Below are 15,377 nucleotides of genomic sequence, written 5' to 3' on the forward strand. Positions count from 1 at the left end.
GCGAAAGAGTAGCTTTAGGGTCGAGCGTTGAAGAAATGGGAACAAGGTTGTCTTGTTAGACTTTTTCACAGCCACGCTTGGAGTGAATCCGCCCGCAGACCTCGTGATTCCAAAGCCGCCCACTGCGATTTCGACCCGATGAAATTCTTGCGTGAGTTCGTAATAAAGCCCACGAAGCCAGTGCCGATACTGTTCGAAGCTGTAGGTATTCTCATTAGGGTCGAGTGTTTTTGGAAGAAAGGTTTCGATACTTTGCCAGCCGCAGAAAGCATCGTAAATATCCCGCAGCAGTGATGGCCAAAAATGTATTGCAGGTATTGGCATTTACCAATACTTATTGCAATGCCATACTGCAAGCTTGCAAGCTATTGCAATACATATTGCAGAGCGCTGCGGAATTGCAATTCTTGTTGTAGTCTTATTATAAGCCAACCGAATAAACTCTTCAAACCCTAGTACTTTTCACTTAGAAGCAGGCAAAGCGGTCAATGTCAAGATAATAGCGTTCTCAAAAGGCTTGCCCTACAGCCCATGTTTCGGAATAGGGTTAGGGATAAAGACATACTAAAACCAAGTAAGATCTCCAAACATGTAAAACATGCTGAAATCATGGACATCCATGTTCGGTTTTCAGGACGGGTGTCATGGCACCCAAATCTATTGCAAATCCCTGGGAACTGGGTAATCGAGCTGCTAAATGTGGCTCTACCTGTCCTTAAAACCTTTAGAAGGCCGGCCCAGCGCTAGACAGGGAACTGTAGACCTAAGCCTTGCTTCGGGGCTACGTTTGCGGGTTGTTCATGCTTCTCAAACGCCACTGATGCCGATTTGGTCTCTGCATCACGATAGATTTGCGGGCCATTTCACCCCCTCCAATCCGAAAACATGGGCTGTACATTTTCCGTTCTCAAAATCCAGTTCAGACGGCATATGTACCTCTACGGCGACAGAGTAGTATGGTTATAGTATTGCAGTAATTATTGCAAGAACGACCAGTATTGCAGTTATTATTGCTGGCTGCCTTGGTACTGCAATTCATATTGCTACAGATCGCTTTACCTCCAATGCCTTCCCGTACATTTTTGGCCATCACTGTCCCGCAGACACGCGGACGAGAACTTTCTAACTACGTGAGTTCTAAAGCTCCAACGAGGCTCAGCTACAGCCACCAGATTCCTTCGCCGAAACGATCGAGTCTCGTAGTGTAGCTCGGGCGACTTTGAGAGCCAAATTGGGGCTTTCAGCAACGTGGGGTTTTTAAAGGCAGGCATAACGAGACCCAACCTTACGTCATTATGGGTCACTCGTAGTTAGATATTGATAGCGCACGCCGGCATTTTCGACTAGGATGATTCATCCTCTGGAGCCTTCAAGCCAACGCGCGCCTTCTCTGACTAGCTGTGGAAACTACCAGGTCGTTGCTCTGGGGCGGCACCTGCCAGCGTTCGACCCATTAATCACAGTCAAGTCCGTTCTTCTGAGTCCAAGTTCCGTGAAGAAGTACAATTATCTCGTGTGGAAATACAGCCACCTCGTTCAGCAGACGGTCGTAGCTGCGATCGCCTTGCGACTCGCAGCCTTTGCCGTCCCTGCGTCAATGGGGCGAATCATCGCTCCAATGTCTGCACTCTTTCACATCCCCGGCATGACGGTGTTCGTGGCTGGCATGCGCACCGAGTACATCAAGATCGTCGCCTGCACGTTCGACTTCTGGCATCCAGCTTGCCAACACCATTTGGGCTATTACTTTATCTGCAGTTTTAATTGACCTGCGAGTAATTCTTGTGGCGACTTGCTGGGTAGTTTACACCATCTCCCTCTTCCAAGAAACCAATCTCCGCACCACTTCCTTCATGGTTCTAGTCTCCGTGTGGGAGCTGATATTCTGTTTAATGCTGATGGCGTGGTTGTCTCTGGGATTAGTTGAAGACGTCCACCACCACGCTCTGATCATTGCGCGGGGCCATACTCTTTCGACTAAAGACGTTCTAGCCAACGCTCTCGGAACAATGGCGACTATGACACTAAGGAATATGTACCGAAGACAGCGCCACGTCCAGCGACAAAGGACCACCCCGGAGAAGCGCATGGAGGCGCTAGGGTATCGTTACAACATTGCTCTGAGCATCATGGGGTATCACGTTGAATCTACTGGAAGTGTCAAAGTGTTTCAAGGCAGCAGTGAAGCAAACGGCACCCGTTTCTTCAATTTAACTATCAACAAGACAAACCCACGCGCAAGCCAAGGCGAGAAGCGCGCACTATTGCAAATGTATCTCGTAGCGGAGCACGCAAAAATTGATCCGCATACAACAGTGTGGCCGCGTATTGGAGCACTGGAGCCCATCTCGATCTGGAAAAGTCTTGCGCTGTATTCATGTGGGGCTATGGGTGGTGGTCTTGTCGCACTCTCAGTTTTTCTATCGGAAGATGCCTCCGGAGCTGCAGAAACCGCTGTATCGGCACTTTTAACGAGTATTTTCTTTAGTGGGGTTCATCTGTGCTGCTGCCAACGCCAATTGCTGAAAAGTATCGTGACGTCATTCCATTTCCTCTTCCTGCTGTTTCAGATTGTAGCAATTGGCGTGTGCGTCGTGGATATGCTCAGCTGGCGGTGGCACTGCGCGTGCGGCGTCATGTGCAGCGGCGTTTTGGCGTTTACTGTCCTGACTATCGACGCGCTCACTCCGGTCATGAAGCAGCGGCTTCGGTTCAACTACTGGATGGTGGTTGGCGGAATTGTGCTCTTCTGGCTCGTACAGATGGAGCTTCTGCTTGACGTCTTGGTGCTGGGTCAATTGGATCTGAAAGACCGAGTTTCCTTGGATTTTGTAGTTCTTGGAACACATTCCCAGTTTCACGTGGCGCCGTTTCTTCTCAGTCGCGTGGTTACAGTTCTAGTGTGGGCCGTACGCTACGTGTTTGTGGCGCTGACCCACCACAACGACAACGCGCTTGTGCTGCTCCGAGGGAATGTTGAGTTTGATTATGAAAATTGGAAGAGACTGACGAGTTATGGACCTGTTGAGCGTCAAAGAGGATGACGCCCGCTTGTATCATATTCAAGCCAGGACACCAGCTCCTGCTATCCTCGTTTCCTCGCCAGATTCTCATTTTAACTATCTTTTGGAGCCGGCTCTTCCTTAAAAAAATTCTCGAACTGCATGTGGTCCGACATTTCGTTTTTTTTTCTTTCAGTACAAGCTTATGCTGAAAAAGGAGGTTTAGACTGGAGTTCAATTGCCTGGTTGTTCAGTGCGGGCGTGTCTTGTGAATATCGTACATATCGCTCGTATTCACATGTCAAGATTTGTGTTATCCGGGAAAGAAAGTCTATTTAACCCCTACTGTAGTTATTTGCTGGGTAAAGTTAGGATCATTTTAACAGCCCATCCGGTGCCAGCTCGCTTGATATCCCGCCGCTACGGTAACGACAGATAATACAGTATCCCTGTAAAACTAAGAGTCTGCACTAAACAATTAATTCGCAGCTTATACAGACAGCCCTCTTCCTAGTGATAGTGCCGTCATTTTTTATGATTTTTTTGTGACCCGGGCAAATGAGCCGAGATGTTAATTAAAGCGAGTCAAACTTGACCAGGGGGCTTATAACTAGGGATTAAACAGAATTCCTTTCACTGCGGATAACGCAAAGCTGGAATACGAGAGATTGGTACGTTATTCAGACGCGAATGCCAAGTTTCTGGAGTGGGAGAAAACCGTGATCAAGTCTTTCAAGAAGAACCCCGAAGCGGCAAACTTGGTGATGCAGTCGACGATGAAAGCTCAACTTGTAGACGAACCGCTATCTAAGTGCCTGGCACCGGGTCGATCGCTGTGCGATTGTAGGTCGTCCAGTTCTCGAGCTGGGCTAGCAGCGGCAAAACGCCAGACGACGCGATCGGACTCCTTGGGCTTAATCGCAGGCTTTTCGTCAGTCCGGAATTCCGCAGCTGGATCTTGTATTTGAGCATTGCGAAGGCGGACAATCCAGACAAGATCTCGCATGTGACGATGGTGCACTCGCTGATAGCTCATCAAGGAGACGAAACAGTGATAGATGCCACGAAGAAAGTATCTAGCACGAGTGCGATTGAGGCAAAACCGGACATAGTACTCGTCTCGCAATGGATTGGCGAAAAGAAAACCGGGATCGAAGCGTTCAACCTCCTCAAACTGGATGAGGCGGAGACTAGCATTTTCCAGACGCCTGCATTCCACACCTGGGCCCAATACGCCACAGAGATGAGAAAAACGCGTTCACCCAAGGTCGCGCTTGGCATCACTTTGGCGATACTGAAGAAGCGGTTTGATGAGGTGGACCTGGCAAAAATGCTTCTTGTCGCGAAGCACACTGCAGCGCACGACGTTGACAGAAACATTCTCAGCGAATTACAGAGGCTGCTGTTCAAAAGTTGGCGTGCAAGAGGAGAAGATTTCGAGGCCGTGGCAAAAAGGTTGATGTTTACGACTGGTACTGACGAAAGGACCGTAAGTGTTGTTGCCGACTACAACAATTTTTTACACGGTTGACGCCTTGGTACGTACACGTGTAGGAAGGAGTGTGCGTTCAGGGGGAGGGGGGTAACCACAGCTCCAGTAGTCATTGGGTACCTAATTTATTGGTTGTGATGCAATTCAAGCCACAACACAGTATTGGTTAGTACACGTACCTAGTATCTCATCCCTTTAATCCAGCGATTCCAAATACAGCACAACACGTTCTGCTTTGTCGCACTTGTGCATCATTTGCATCGGCTGCACGAGTATTGATATTGCACTTCCACAAATGCTCGCGCGCCGTGTTCAACCTACGGTAGCATGTCCGGCCTCATCCACCCCTTCACTAACGACGAATTTTCCTCGTCCGACAGCTTCAGCTACCAGATCGTCCCATGGAACTACTACCTGCCTGAATTTGACCCCCTCCCCATGGTAAAGACCATCGTACTACGCCAAAATGCCGTCAAGCGCTACAACCGGATCGTTTCTGCCATCCTTCCTCTACTCAAGCCATTTGTATACACCGCACTTGTGATCCGCTTTGCCACATTCGCGGCGCCAGCACATATCGGGAGAGTTCTAGCTCCGATCTCAGTGTTCTTGCACATGTTTGGAATGGTCACGACTTCAGCGCAACTACGCACCGAGTACAGTAAGCTGCTATTACGTACTTTCGACTTTTGGTTCTTACAAGCTGCGAATACGATATGCACAATCGTTCTGAGCTTCGTGCTGAACGACCTCCGCGTAGTGCTGATCGTCTTCTGCTGGGCTGACTTCACCTGCTGGCTCCTGCAAGAAACCTATCTCCGCAATTCTCACGCTATCGTGGTCGTGGCCTTGGCCGAGTGGTTATTTTACGTGCTGCTGATGGCTGCGATTGCGTTCGAGTTGGTGGATGAAGCGCACCATTATATACTAATCGCTTCGTGCGGACGGACGCTGTCGACGAAAGATGTACTGGCGAATACCATAGGCACCATGACATTGATCTCGCTCCGTAACTTGTACAGAAGGTATCAAGACGTCAAGCACAAGGAAGCGAAGCCGAATACAGCTACGCAAGCTTTGGGTTACCGAAGCAAAGTCGCATTGAGTCCGGCTGCCCCGCTGACAGGTTCAATTCGGAGTAGCATTGTGCCCCGAGACGGCTGCCGAGACGTAAATCCTGGTACATTATCGAAGCCAACATGCCGGCAAACTGCACGTCCATTGCTGCAGTTGTACCTTTCTGCAGAAGCTGTCCGGTTTGATCCAAGTCACACTGTGTGGCCTCGCGTGGGAGCGTTAACACCGCTCTCGTCATGGAAAATAGTCGTGCTGTACTTGTGTTGTGTTATTGGTAGCACATGCGCAGTACTCGCGCTCCTCTTCCCGAAATATGCACTTGGGCACGAATTTGTCGCTTTAACGGGCTTGGTCTCGACTGCCATCTTCACCGGAATCTACGGTTGCTGCTGCCAGCGTCAGTTGCTCAAGCGCATCATCACTTCTTTCCACTTCCTGTTCCTTTGGACTCATATCCTCGCACTCGGTCTGTTGCTGCTGGAGATGTTTCGGTGGCGCTGGGTTCCAGTCTGTGGTGTGGGCTCTAGCCTCTTGCTGGCCCAGACGGTACTGACGATCGACGCCCTGACCCCGATCATGAAACGCAGACTCCACTTCCAATACTGGATGCCAGTCCTCGGTATTGCGCTCTTTTTGCTGGTCCAAGTGGCTATGCTTTTTGACGTCTTCACGCTCGGACGTTTGGGCTTGGAGGATAAAGTGATCTTGGATGTTGAAATTCGTGGTCGGAACACCAGGTTTCTCGTCGTCCCGATTTTTGTTAGCCGCGTGTTCACTGGTGTCGTCTGGTCTGGGCGCTACGTGTACGTGGTGCTAACTCGCCAAGACGACAATGCTCTCATTTTGCTACGGGGTGAAGTGGAATTCGACTATGAAGGCTGGAAGAAGAGAGTCAATCTTGATGAACGCTAGAGGTGATTTTTGACATTGCGGATAAAATACTTTCAACAGATGAATAATATTGAGTAGTGTAGGGTAGATACTACTCGGAACTCGGGCTATTTAGCTGGTCTATTTTGTTCTTGGTGGTCGAAGTCGGTACTCAGCTTGTGCCATCTTTATCGTGTTCTGTGGCTAAATCCGCAACGCTTGACTTTCATAAAACCTGTTAACGTTCATCCGCTGGTGTTGATTAAGTCGTTTAGTTTCCTTACGCGGCATGATCCATCCGTCGGGGCGCAGCAGTGCGAGCAGCTCCGCTTCTCCTAATGCCGTACTGTATCAGATTGTAGCCTGTGAGGACCAATTGCCCGCCTTTGACCCCCTCATGCTGAAGACGGTGCTTCTGAGCCCCAATTCCGTGAAAAAATTCAACTTCATCGTGCTCAAGCTCCAGTTACTCGTCTTCCAGTCTGTCATCGCAGCAATTGGCCTGCGCTATGCTGTATTCGCGGCCGAGGTCTCATTAGGACGGACCCTCGCTCTGATCTGCGCAGGCCTGCACATTCCTGGCATGGTGGTGTTTGTTGCGGGCATGCGCGCCGAATATCTCAAAATTATTTTACCCACATTCGACTTCTGCTTCTTACAAGCCACCAACACGCTGTGGGCCATTACACTCAGTATTGTGCTAAGAGACGTCCGCGTGGTTCTCGTTGTTGCGTGCTGGGCGAACTTCACCAACAACCTCTTCCAAGAAACCAATCTCCGAAATACCGTCTTCATGATAACGTTTGCACTGTTCGAGTGGCTTTTCAACGCGTTGCTGATGGTTTGGCTGGCTGTGGGGCTTGTGGACGACGTTCACCACTACACCTTAGTTACTGCTCGTGGCCGCACACTCTCGACGAAGGATATACTGGTGAACGCAATGGGTACTATGTCCATGGTGGCGTTGCGATATCTCTTCCGACGGTACCAGCACGCCAGACGCCAGAAGAAGAAGCGAGACACAGCAATGCAGGCTCTAGGCTACAGGTGCAAGATCGCGTTGAGTGCAGTTGACCGCGCAGCGTCTTCCGCCAACAGCGACATCATGCCACACGTCGAAATTCGGGCCAAACCTGAAAGAGCGTACTCAAGTCGTGTAAACACCAACGTTTTGGCCTCGAAAAGGCGGAAATACCCACCGTTGCAGATGTACCTCGCCCCGGAAGTCACACGATTCGACGCTCAGAACACGGTGTGGCCTAATGACGGCGTGTTTAAGCCTGTTGCTACCTGGAAAATTGTTTTCTTGTATTCGTGCGGAGTTATGGGCAGCGCGTTTGCCGCACTCGCACTCTTTCTTCCGAAAAATACCAAGAATGCCGGGGTAATAGGTGTGTCTGGGCTGATAGTGAGCTCCATATTCAGTGGGATTTACTTGTGCTGCTGCGAGCGGCAACTACTAAAACGAGTCATGAGCTCCTTCCACTTCCTGTTCTTCGCAGCCCAGATCCTATCAGCAGGGGTGTGCGTCATGGACATGTTCTATTGGAGGTGGGCTCCTGCGTGCGGCGTGGTCTCGAGTTTGCTGCTAGCGTACACAATCTTGACCGTCGACGCGTTGACTCCGATCATGAAGCGCCGATTGTGTTTTAAGTTCTGGATGCCGGTGACTGGGATCGTAGTGTTCTGGGCGGTGGAGGTGCTGGTACTTGTAGACGTGATGCAGCTCGGCATCTGGGACCTCCAGGACCGCGTGTTCCTGGATATCTCAATGTTCAACCATCGAGCCCAATTTCACGTTGCTCCGTTCTTCTTGAGTCGCTTGGTCACGATCTTCGTCTGGTCCGGACGCTATGTGTACGTCGCCCTAACTTGCCAAGATGACAACGCGCTGATCATGATTCGAGGGGAGGTCGAGTTTGACTATGAAAGCTGGAAAAAACAAGCCAGACTTGCGAGGTAGTGATAAACTGTAGTACTGCAGTTGGAATAGCTTGAGTGAATACGGCTGCGCCTTGGGCTGGGTTCGAAGTCTCATTTTTCTTGAATTCCTCTAGCTTCTAGAGCCTGATATCGAGAAGATGCACCGGATTTAATATTTTTCACCAGAATCAAATCGATTTCGTCATGCTTCAGAAGGGTAGGTCAGTGCCATGCCGACGCACCACATCAAACCCATGGCCCGTCTTCGGTCTGCTTCGGATCCTTACACTGCGCAAGTATTTAATAACGGAGCGCGACGTCGCAAGCCACACATCCAGCCGCACTCATGCCAAACCGCCTCGACATCAGCTCGCGAAGCCAGTATTCTTATCTTCCCCCAGTCCCGCTTGGGCGGTTATTCAGCTAGCTGGTCGTCGTTGCTAGCGAGTCGATTCCCGTGCGTGCTGCTTATTCCTCAATCACCAATTCACCTCCAAGCCCAAAGCCCCAGCAGCGCCATGCGTCGAACTCACTTCACTCCTGTCACGCCCACGCGCCAATTCAGCGCCGCAACGTTCCCCTCACTGCCCCAACTCGAGTCAACCAACCTCCCATCAAGCAAGATCTCGCCTCCGCGACTCGTAATTCTGGGTCCGCCGGCTGGAGGCAAGGGAACTCAATGCGAACTTCTTGTCCAATTGCTCGGAGTCGTGCACCTGTCGACGGGTAACATCCTCCGCCAAGCCATTCACGACCAGACGCCGCTAGGTCTCAAGGCTCAGCAGTTCATGGACCACGGCGAGCTCGTGCCCGACGACATCATCGTCGACGTTGTCCTCGCACGTCTCGCTGAGTCGGACTGCGCGACTAGGGGCTGGCTGCTGGACGGCTTCCCTCGCACTGCCAGACAAGCGGAAGCGCTGCTGACTGCTCAAGGTGGGATGGCAGCCCCTGACTGTGTCCTGGAGCTGGAAGTCCCCGACAAGGAGGTGATCCGACGCATCGCCGGTCGACGAGTGGACCCCGTGACGGGGAAAACTTACCACGTCGAGTTCAGCCCGCCGCCGGCCGATGTGGCCGCCCGCGTGGTGCAGCGCAGCGATGACACGGAGGAGAAGATCCAGACGCGGTTGATGCAGTTCCACGCGCACGCGGACGCCGTCCGCACCGTGTTTGAGAACTACCGAGGCGAATTCGGAGCCACGATCCAAGTGATGCGGGCGAATGGCTACCAACCTCCTCCGGCCATTGCGCAGTCCTTTGCGGACTTCGCCTTGAAGCACGCGGCCCAGCGCAGCCTCGGTCTCATCCGACGGGACATCTCCAAGCGGCTGCGTCGGCGGCTTGAGACGGGAGGCCGCGGCCCGCACCAAATCCCGAATCCGCAGCAGAAGCCGGCGTATCCGGTGCGAGCGCGCGTTCGAGCGCTGTACGCTCCGCTTCGAACGCCACCGGCTCCGAAGAGCGAGCAACGACTCAAACCCATGCGCGGCATGGTGCGCGAACTGCTGCGCAGACTCAAAGCTGCTGTGTAGTGGGTTTTTTGGCGACTCAGGGCTTGGATACTTTTTTTTGCTATTACCAGCTTCCACGGGGTTAACTAACGTTATCATAGAGCAATACACACCAACGCGACAGACTTGGCTGTTTCGTCGCCGAATTCGTCCAGAGGTTGGTTGCCTTGGGCCTTCCAGCCTAGCGCTTGAAATCGGCGGTCATCCTTCGCGTCGCGTTCGCTGTGGGAAGTCGCACTGAGACCGCGCAGTGCTGCCTCGACTGCCGCCACGTGGCAGAAGGGTCCTGAAAGGGGTTCGTGAGAAAAGCGTAGCTAGCCACACGTGCGGTTGCGTACAGAATGCGCTGCTTAATGCCAGCTTCGAGGTGGTCCGTAAACGCCTCGATAACGAGCGCTACGACTTGGTAGCACCGAACTGCTCCAAACATACAGGCATTGTATGTTTGGAGCATGACGCTGGCATGTCCTGCCTTGCTCGTACAGTGCTGCATTGCGTTGCGCGCTGCCTGGTTGAAGTGCCTGGTCGCCGCGTCTATGCTGCACAAAAATCACTCTCGGGAGCCAATCAGGAGCGCGCTCTACTGCGAAAGTGTGTAGGGTCTCCGAAGTGAACGAGATTGAGTTCACATCTCGGTGAGCCCCGCTTACTCGATCGGCGCTGCACTGCGAACCCGTACTCGGCTTTCTAGTGGCTTCGCCTTCTCGTCCAAGCTGAGACCGGGGCTGGCTGTGCTGGCTGCAATCCCGACTGGCAGAGTCCTCAATATGAAGTGGGTGTGGATTGTCGACGTGGAATCGAAAGCGTTGATCTTGAACATCAGGTCGGAGGAGCTCATCAACGACAGAGGGGAAAGCACCGAATCTACCTGGCCCTGGCCGCTGCCAGCGCGCTACAGGCTGTAGCCTACAGCCGTCCATGCCTGCGTGGATCTAGAACAACTTTGCCCAGTCATAGCCAGGCGAGCCAAAAATCAAACCACCCGCACTGGTGGGCGGCGTCTCCTCGCGCTGCTCTGCTTTTCGCCAAATGAGCCGATCTACCTGCTCACATGGCGCAACCCTCACCAGCCAGCCGCGCGGCAAACAGAGCGCGCCCCACACGTCGTCTCCGCGCCCCACGTCCGCAGGCCCCGACTTTCGCGCCCCCGAAAAAACCGAAGCCAATTTTCACGCTCGGAAGCCGGAAAATTCCGCTTCGATTCGATGCGCCTTCTCCAAGCCGCCGCATAGCCGCGCGCCACGCAGGACTCCGAGTCACCAAAGTCTCACTCAGAGATTTGCCCCGACATTGCCAAGAGCTCCACAGTCCCAAGCCACCACCACTTAACAATGACGTCGTCTCCGCTCGACTTCCGCCGCCGCTCGCTGTCCGAGGGCTCCCGCCTCAACTTCATCGTCGAGGAGGCCGAGGACGAGCCCGAGGACTTTGCTCTGCTCTCGCCCGAGCAGCCCACGGACGACCTCCACCCGCTGCTGCACCACGGCGGGGAGAGCTTCGCCGCGCTGGAGCAGCGCTCCAAGTCCGAGAGCTTCATCTGCACGGCGCAGGGCGTCGTGTTCCAGGACACCAAGTGCCAGAGGTACCAGTCCAAGATCGACAGCCTCGTGGCGCTGGCCGCCAGCTCCTCCAGCTCGCAGAGCAACGTGCTGCTGGCCAAGAAGGCGCTCAGGTATCGCAAAGTGCTCGAGCGCCGCCGCAACGTGGTCTGAACTTCACTACCAAAAGAGCTTCGCGTCCGCGACCAGAAGGCTGTCTGTGCCTTTAGACGCTGCGTGGGCAGACGGCCAAGAGGCTAAGAAAGACGGAGAACTCGCGGCGCTTGAGACCCCTGCAGCCCTGCGGCTGCAAGTGAAGCAGCTGCTGTTATGTATCATCGATGTATGTAGTCTAGTGATGGAAAATAGCCTGTAGCTATGTATTTAAACGCCGAGAAATCGCAGCGAAAACCCTTATCATACTGTATCACCTTGTGCCTACTTTGTCCAATACCGAAGAGTATACAGTCTAGTCACCAAAAGACGATCCGTATAAGTCTACGAATGAAATTGTGCTTTAACCTATTTCGTAGTGATGAAATGTCTACATGTAGTTTGGCTCTCGAAAAACGAGGCGACTATTTTTTATTCCCATTAGATAGGGGCGGTAATCGAGAATAATGCCTTCTTGTCGATACTGATTGCCAACAGCTTTGCAGCCACGCGCTTATCCGTCTCTTCTTTCATCCAAGAAGCAGTGTGAGCGACGAGTAGTCTCGTCAGCCGCTCTAAATCAAGGGAAGAGGTCAGGGCCTTCCAAACTTTGGAATTCAAACGTGTCCGAAAGCAACGCCAACGTGCCGTAATCGTACCAGGAAAGCTTCAATTGATGTCCTGCTTCCAGTTCTGAGCCTGATCTCGTTGCTAACCATTCCAGTACCAGCTTCAGCCCCGCTAGAAGCATCAATAACCAGGCTAAGGCATCAGGGACCACCCCTACGCACGTAAATCAGATGAATACACTTCAAATAGTGAACACGAGAACTTTTCAGGGTCATGATCGCAGGTTACAACAACAAATAATGCTTTATCGAAGTCACAGAGCGAAGATAGAAAAAGAAAATGACATGAACTTCACTTTGCTTCACTTTTAATCCACGTTGGCCCAGCCACGACGCGTGTGCGTAGGCGCCGTCAATGTGTTCGCCGAATAGCAATGCTGACAGCTAAGGTTTCTTTAGCCGAGGTGTCAGCTTTAAATGCTGCGTGCGTTAAAGATTCTGCGCTACGAAGTTCTGCCTCGGATTTTTTATTTTCCTTATCTCTAAACAGCCCGCGCTATCATACTGCAAACGCGTGGTCAAAATCATGTGTCAGTGCTTCGTGATTATCCCCGCCGTCGCTAAGAACTTCATCGGTGTAGTGAGCTTTCAGCGAACACATCATCACCGGCAAGAGCTCGTCTTGATTCTTCGCTTGCCCCTTGTTTAAGTAAGAGACCCAGCTGCGGAATTCCGGTCTGGTGAACATCATGTCTCGTTCTCCTCCGCGACGCAGTTGTAAGAGCTTAACGCGTCGTCAGCCGTTTTCCCCAATCCGCGAACTGGACGCTCTGCAATCGTACAGCTCGTACTTCCGTGCTAGATACTTCCCTCGCTCTAGCTAGCACTGTTGCCAGGACATCGTCTCCATACTCAACTTTCATTGTTGAATACATCGCCATCTCTGCCGCTTCGCGGTTTTTCTTGAAAGACTTGGTCACGGTTTTCTCCCACTTCAAAAAGTTTGTGTTCGTGAAAATATTGGGAATGTTCTTGCCAAGCTTGTGGCGCTGAAACAGACGCTCGGCAGCCTTTTGCTTGTCAGGTGTCAACTTGCAGAGGAACTTCGCTACGGTGGGATTGTGCCAATCCCAACCACTGTCAACGCCCCCATCGCATCACCTGATGAGATGAGCTCATGCACACGCTCAAACCGCCCTTCCTGCCGGGAAGGGCGGTTCCCGGCACCTCCGAATGTGCTCCGGTTGCCGCAGTTCACACCGCATAGTAGAAGTAGATTTTTTTTTACTGTTTTGCACGGATTCATACTGGTGTTAGCCATATCGTGAACATGTACACGGCATGCCCACCACAACGAAGGGCACGGCATCTGCGGAGCCAAAGCTTTAGATGTAGTGTACCTTGGTATGCTTACATGTATTACATGTAACATACTGTATTATTGTGCCGGAGCTCCGACCGTCTTCCACTTCAATCCAATGTAGCCATATCTTATGGCAAAAAGTAACCAGTGTAGCCATCTCTCTCACCGTTCGTACTTAGTCGAGTCTCATTCCAGCCAGCCAGCTTATTGTAGCGTCAAGATGGAGGCCTGGGTGCGCGACAAGGTGTCGCTGCTGGGGCTGGACGCGTCCGTGTACGTCGAGTACGCGCTGGGTCTGCTGCAGGATGAGGACATGGACGTGTCGGAGCGCGTGGCCAGCGTCATCGCCGTGTTCTCGGGCGCCGCCGACGGCCTCGTGGCCCAAGACGTGCTGGACCGCACTCTGGACGAGGCGGCCATGACGCAGGACGTGTCCACGCTGCTGCAGGCCGCGCAGCAGCAGACGCAGCAGCAGCAGGAGCTGGAGCTGGCGGAGAAGAAGCTCAAGGACCTGCAGCTGCGCGAGAAGCAGCGCCAGGAGGCCGAGGACGCGGCCGCTAGAGAGAAGCAGAGGGCGGCCGAGCGCCTCAAGAACATGACGCGCGAGCAGATCGCGGCCCGCGAGCAGCTCATCAGCGAGTACGGCTTCACGGTCATGTCCGAGTTCGACGAGGAGGGCAACGTGGTGAAGATCAAGGACAAGGAGAAGAGCTCCTCGGCCGAGGACGCCGGCCCCGCCAACTCGAACCGCCAGCGCGTGCAGCAGGCGCAGAACGCCATGCGCGAGAAGATGAAGAAGGAGCACGAGAAGAAGGTCAAGTACGAGAAGGAGCTGCTGGCCAAGGACAAGGCCCGCAAGGACAAGGCCAAGAAGAGGACGATGAAGAGGGAGAAGCAGCGCGGCTGCGGCTAGAGGGTATGGTTCACTCTAAACTGTTCTAATAGGATATCGCTGCAGCGTCAAGATTGTTGGAAGATGGAGGAGAGGTGTCTTTAGCTGCAGGCGCGTCGGCGCTCCATCATCTTGTTGCGGTATCGCAGAGCCTTCTGGGCGAGCAGCGCGTTGCTCTTGGAGCTGTTGGGGTTGGCTGCAAGGGCCATGAGATTCCTCAGCCTGGTCTGGTACTGCTGGCTTTTCGTGTCCTGGAAGACGATCCCCTGTGCCGTGCAGATGAAGCTCTCGGACTTGGAACGCGTTTCCTGAGTGTTGTTATGGTGGCGCGTGAGCTGGAATTGGTGCTCCTCCGGTTCGTTTTGGGGCTGCGAGGCTGAGCGCTCCTGCTCTTCCTCGGTAATTGTGGTCAAGAGGTGGATGTTGCAACCTTCAGAGAGCGAGCGCCGCCTTGAAACGCGCGCGCATGCCTCTGCGGCGGAGCGTGACGAATCGCTGTGGGTCATACTTGTGGAGTGTCGAGGCCAATGCAAAAGCTGCAATGGGATAATGGTTCGTCGGCAGACAGCGCTATTCATGCCACACCAGCAGCGTTGCGGATCGCTACACGCATCATTGTCGGCGTGGTTGAGCAAGTCCGGATAGGACCGCTCTAAGCGTTTCTTGGAAGATTTTTTTAACCACACCGGTCGCATTAAACCATTGATGAGTCTCCAGGTTGGCTTTACAACAAGGCGCTGCCCATGAGAGCGTGCACGTACAAATGCCTTTGGTTGCGCATCGTTGCATGTCTGAATAACGGTCTCTGATCAACGGCCAAGCTCTGGGCTGGAAACGCGGCGTCGTCTTCATCGTTGGCCGATCCCTACCTAAAAGTGGACGGTCCGCTCGAGGAAGCAGCAGGTACCGTGAGTGAATAAGGCCTCAGCTCTTCGGGGTTTTGTGGAATACTGCTTGGTCGAACTCAAGCTAAAACTTCAAGGG

At 52.9% G+C, this 15,377-nt stretch overlaps 8 protein-coding genes across 8 annotated transcripts; 7 read left to right on the forward strand and 1 right to left on the reverse strand.

Annotated features, from left to right (window-relative positions):
• Positions 1-1,853: 1,853 nt before the first annotated feature.
• On the forward strand, positions 1,854-3,044 carry PHYSODRAFT_304125 (hypothetical protein; the record flags this gene model as incomplete). Its single annotated transcript, XM_009534546.1, has 1 exon — positions 1,854-3,044. One exon carries the CDS (start codon positions 1,854-1,856, stop codon positions 3,042-3,044), a length of 1,191 nt encoding a protein of 396 aa, XP_009532841.1.
• A 653-nt stretch (positions 3,045-3,697) lies between these two features.
• On the forward strand, positions 3,698-4,533 carry PHYSODRAFT_515345 (hypothetical protein; the record flags this gene model as incomplete). Its single annotated transcript, XM_009534547.1, has 2 exons — positions 3,698-3,827; positions 4,061-4,533. Coding segments are annotated over 2 exons (603 nt in total), but the record flags the coding sequence as incomplete, so codon positions are not given.
• A 576-nt stretch (positions 4,534-5,109) lies between these two features.
• PHYSODRAFT_517391 (hypothetical protein) lies at positions 5,110-6,483 on the forward strand (the record flags this gene model as incomplete). The annotated part of the gene is made up of 2 exons (XM_009534548.1): positions 5,110-5,589; positions 5,689-6,483. The coding sequence occupies 2 exons, from the start codon at positions 5,110-5,112 to the stop codon at positions 6,481-6,483; spliced, it is 1,275 nt and encodes a 424-aa protein (XP_009532843.1).
• Positions 6,484-6,730: 247 nt separating this feature from the next.
• On the forward strand, positions 6,731-8,404 carry PHYSODRAFT_517632 (hypothetical protein; the record flags this gene model as incomplete). Its single annotated transcript, XM_009534549.1, has 1 exon — positions 6,731-8,404. One exon carries the CDS (start codon positions 6,731-6,733, stop codon positions 8,402-8,404), a length of 1,674 nt encoding a protein of 557 aa, XP_009532844.1.
• A 470-nt stretch (positions 8,405-8,874) lies between these two features.
• PHYSODRAFT_355216 (hypothetical protein) lies at positions 8,875-9,560 on the forward strand (the record flags this gene model as incomplete). The annotated part of the gene is made up of 1 exon (XM_009534550.1): positions 8,875-9,560. A coding segment is annotated over exon 1 (678 nt), but the record flags the coding sequence as incomplete, so codon positions are not given.
• A 1,649-nt stretch (positions 9,561-11,209) lies between these two features.
• PHYSODRAFT_516104 (hypothetical protein) lies at positions 11,210-11,590 on the forward strand (the record flags this gene model as incomplete). Its single annotated transcript, XM_009534551.1, has 1 exon — positions 11,210-11,590. One exon carries the CDS (start codon positions 11,210-11,212, stop codon positions 11,588-11,590), a length of 381 nt encoding a protein of 126 aa, XP_009532846.1.
• A 2,119-nt stretch (positions 11,591-13,709) lies between these two features.
• On the forward strand, positions 13,710-14,414 carry PHYSODRAFT_361557 (hypothetical protein; the record flags this gene model as incomplete). Its single annotated transcript, XM_009534552.1, has 1 exon — positions 13,710-14,414. The coding sequence occupies exon 1, from the start codon at positions 13,722-13,724 to the stop codon at positions 14,412-14,414; it is 693 nt and encodes a 230-aa protein (XP_009532847.1). The 5' UTR covers positions 13,710-13,721.
• An 80-nt stretch (positions 14,415-14,494) lies between these two features.
• Positions 14,495-15,009, reverse strand: PHYSODRAFT_317554 (hypothetical protein; the record flags this gene model as incomplete). Its single annotated transcript, XM_009534553.1, has 2 exons — positions 14,495-14,865; positions 14,979-15,009. The coding sequence occupies 2 exons, from the start codon at positions 15,007-15,009 to the stop codon at positions 14,495-14,497; spliced, it is 402 nt and encodes a 133-aa protein (XP_009532848.1).
• Positions 15,010-15,377: the final 368 nt, after the last annotated feature.

The sequence above is a fragment of the Phytophthora sojae genome (genome assembly GCF_000149755.1).
Source record: "Phytophthora sojae unplaced genomic scaffold PHYSOscaffold_7, whole genome shotgun sequence".
Lineage (NCBI taxonomy): Eukaryota > Oomycota > Peronosporomycetes > Peronosporales > Peronosporaceae > Phytophthora > Phytophthora sojae.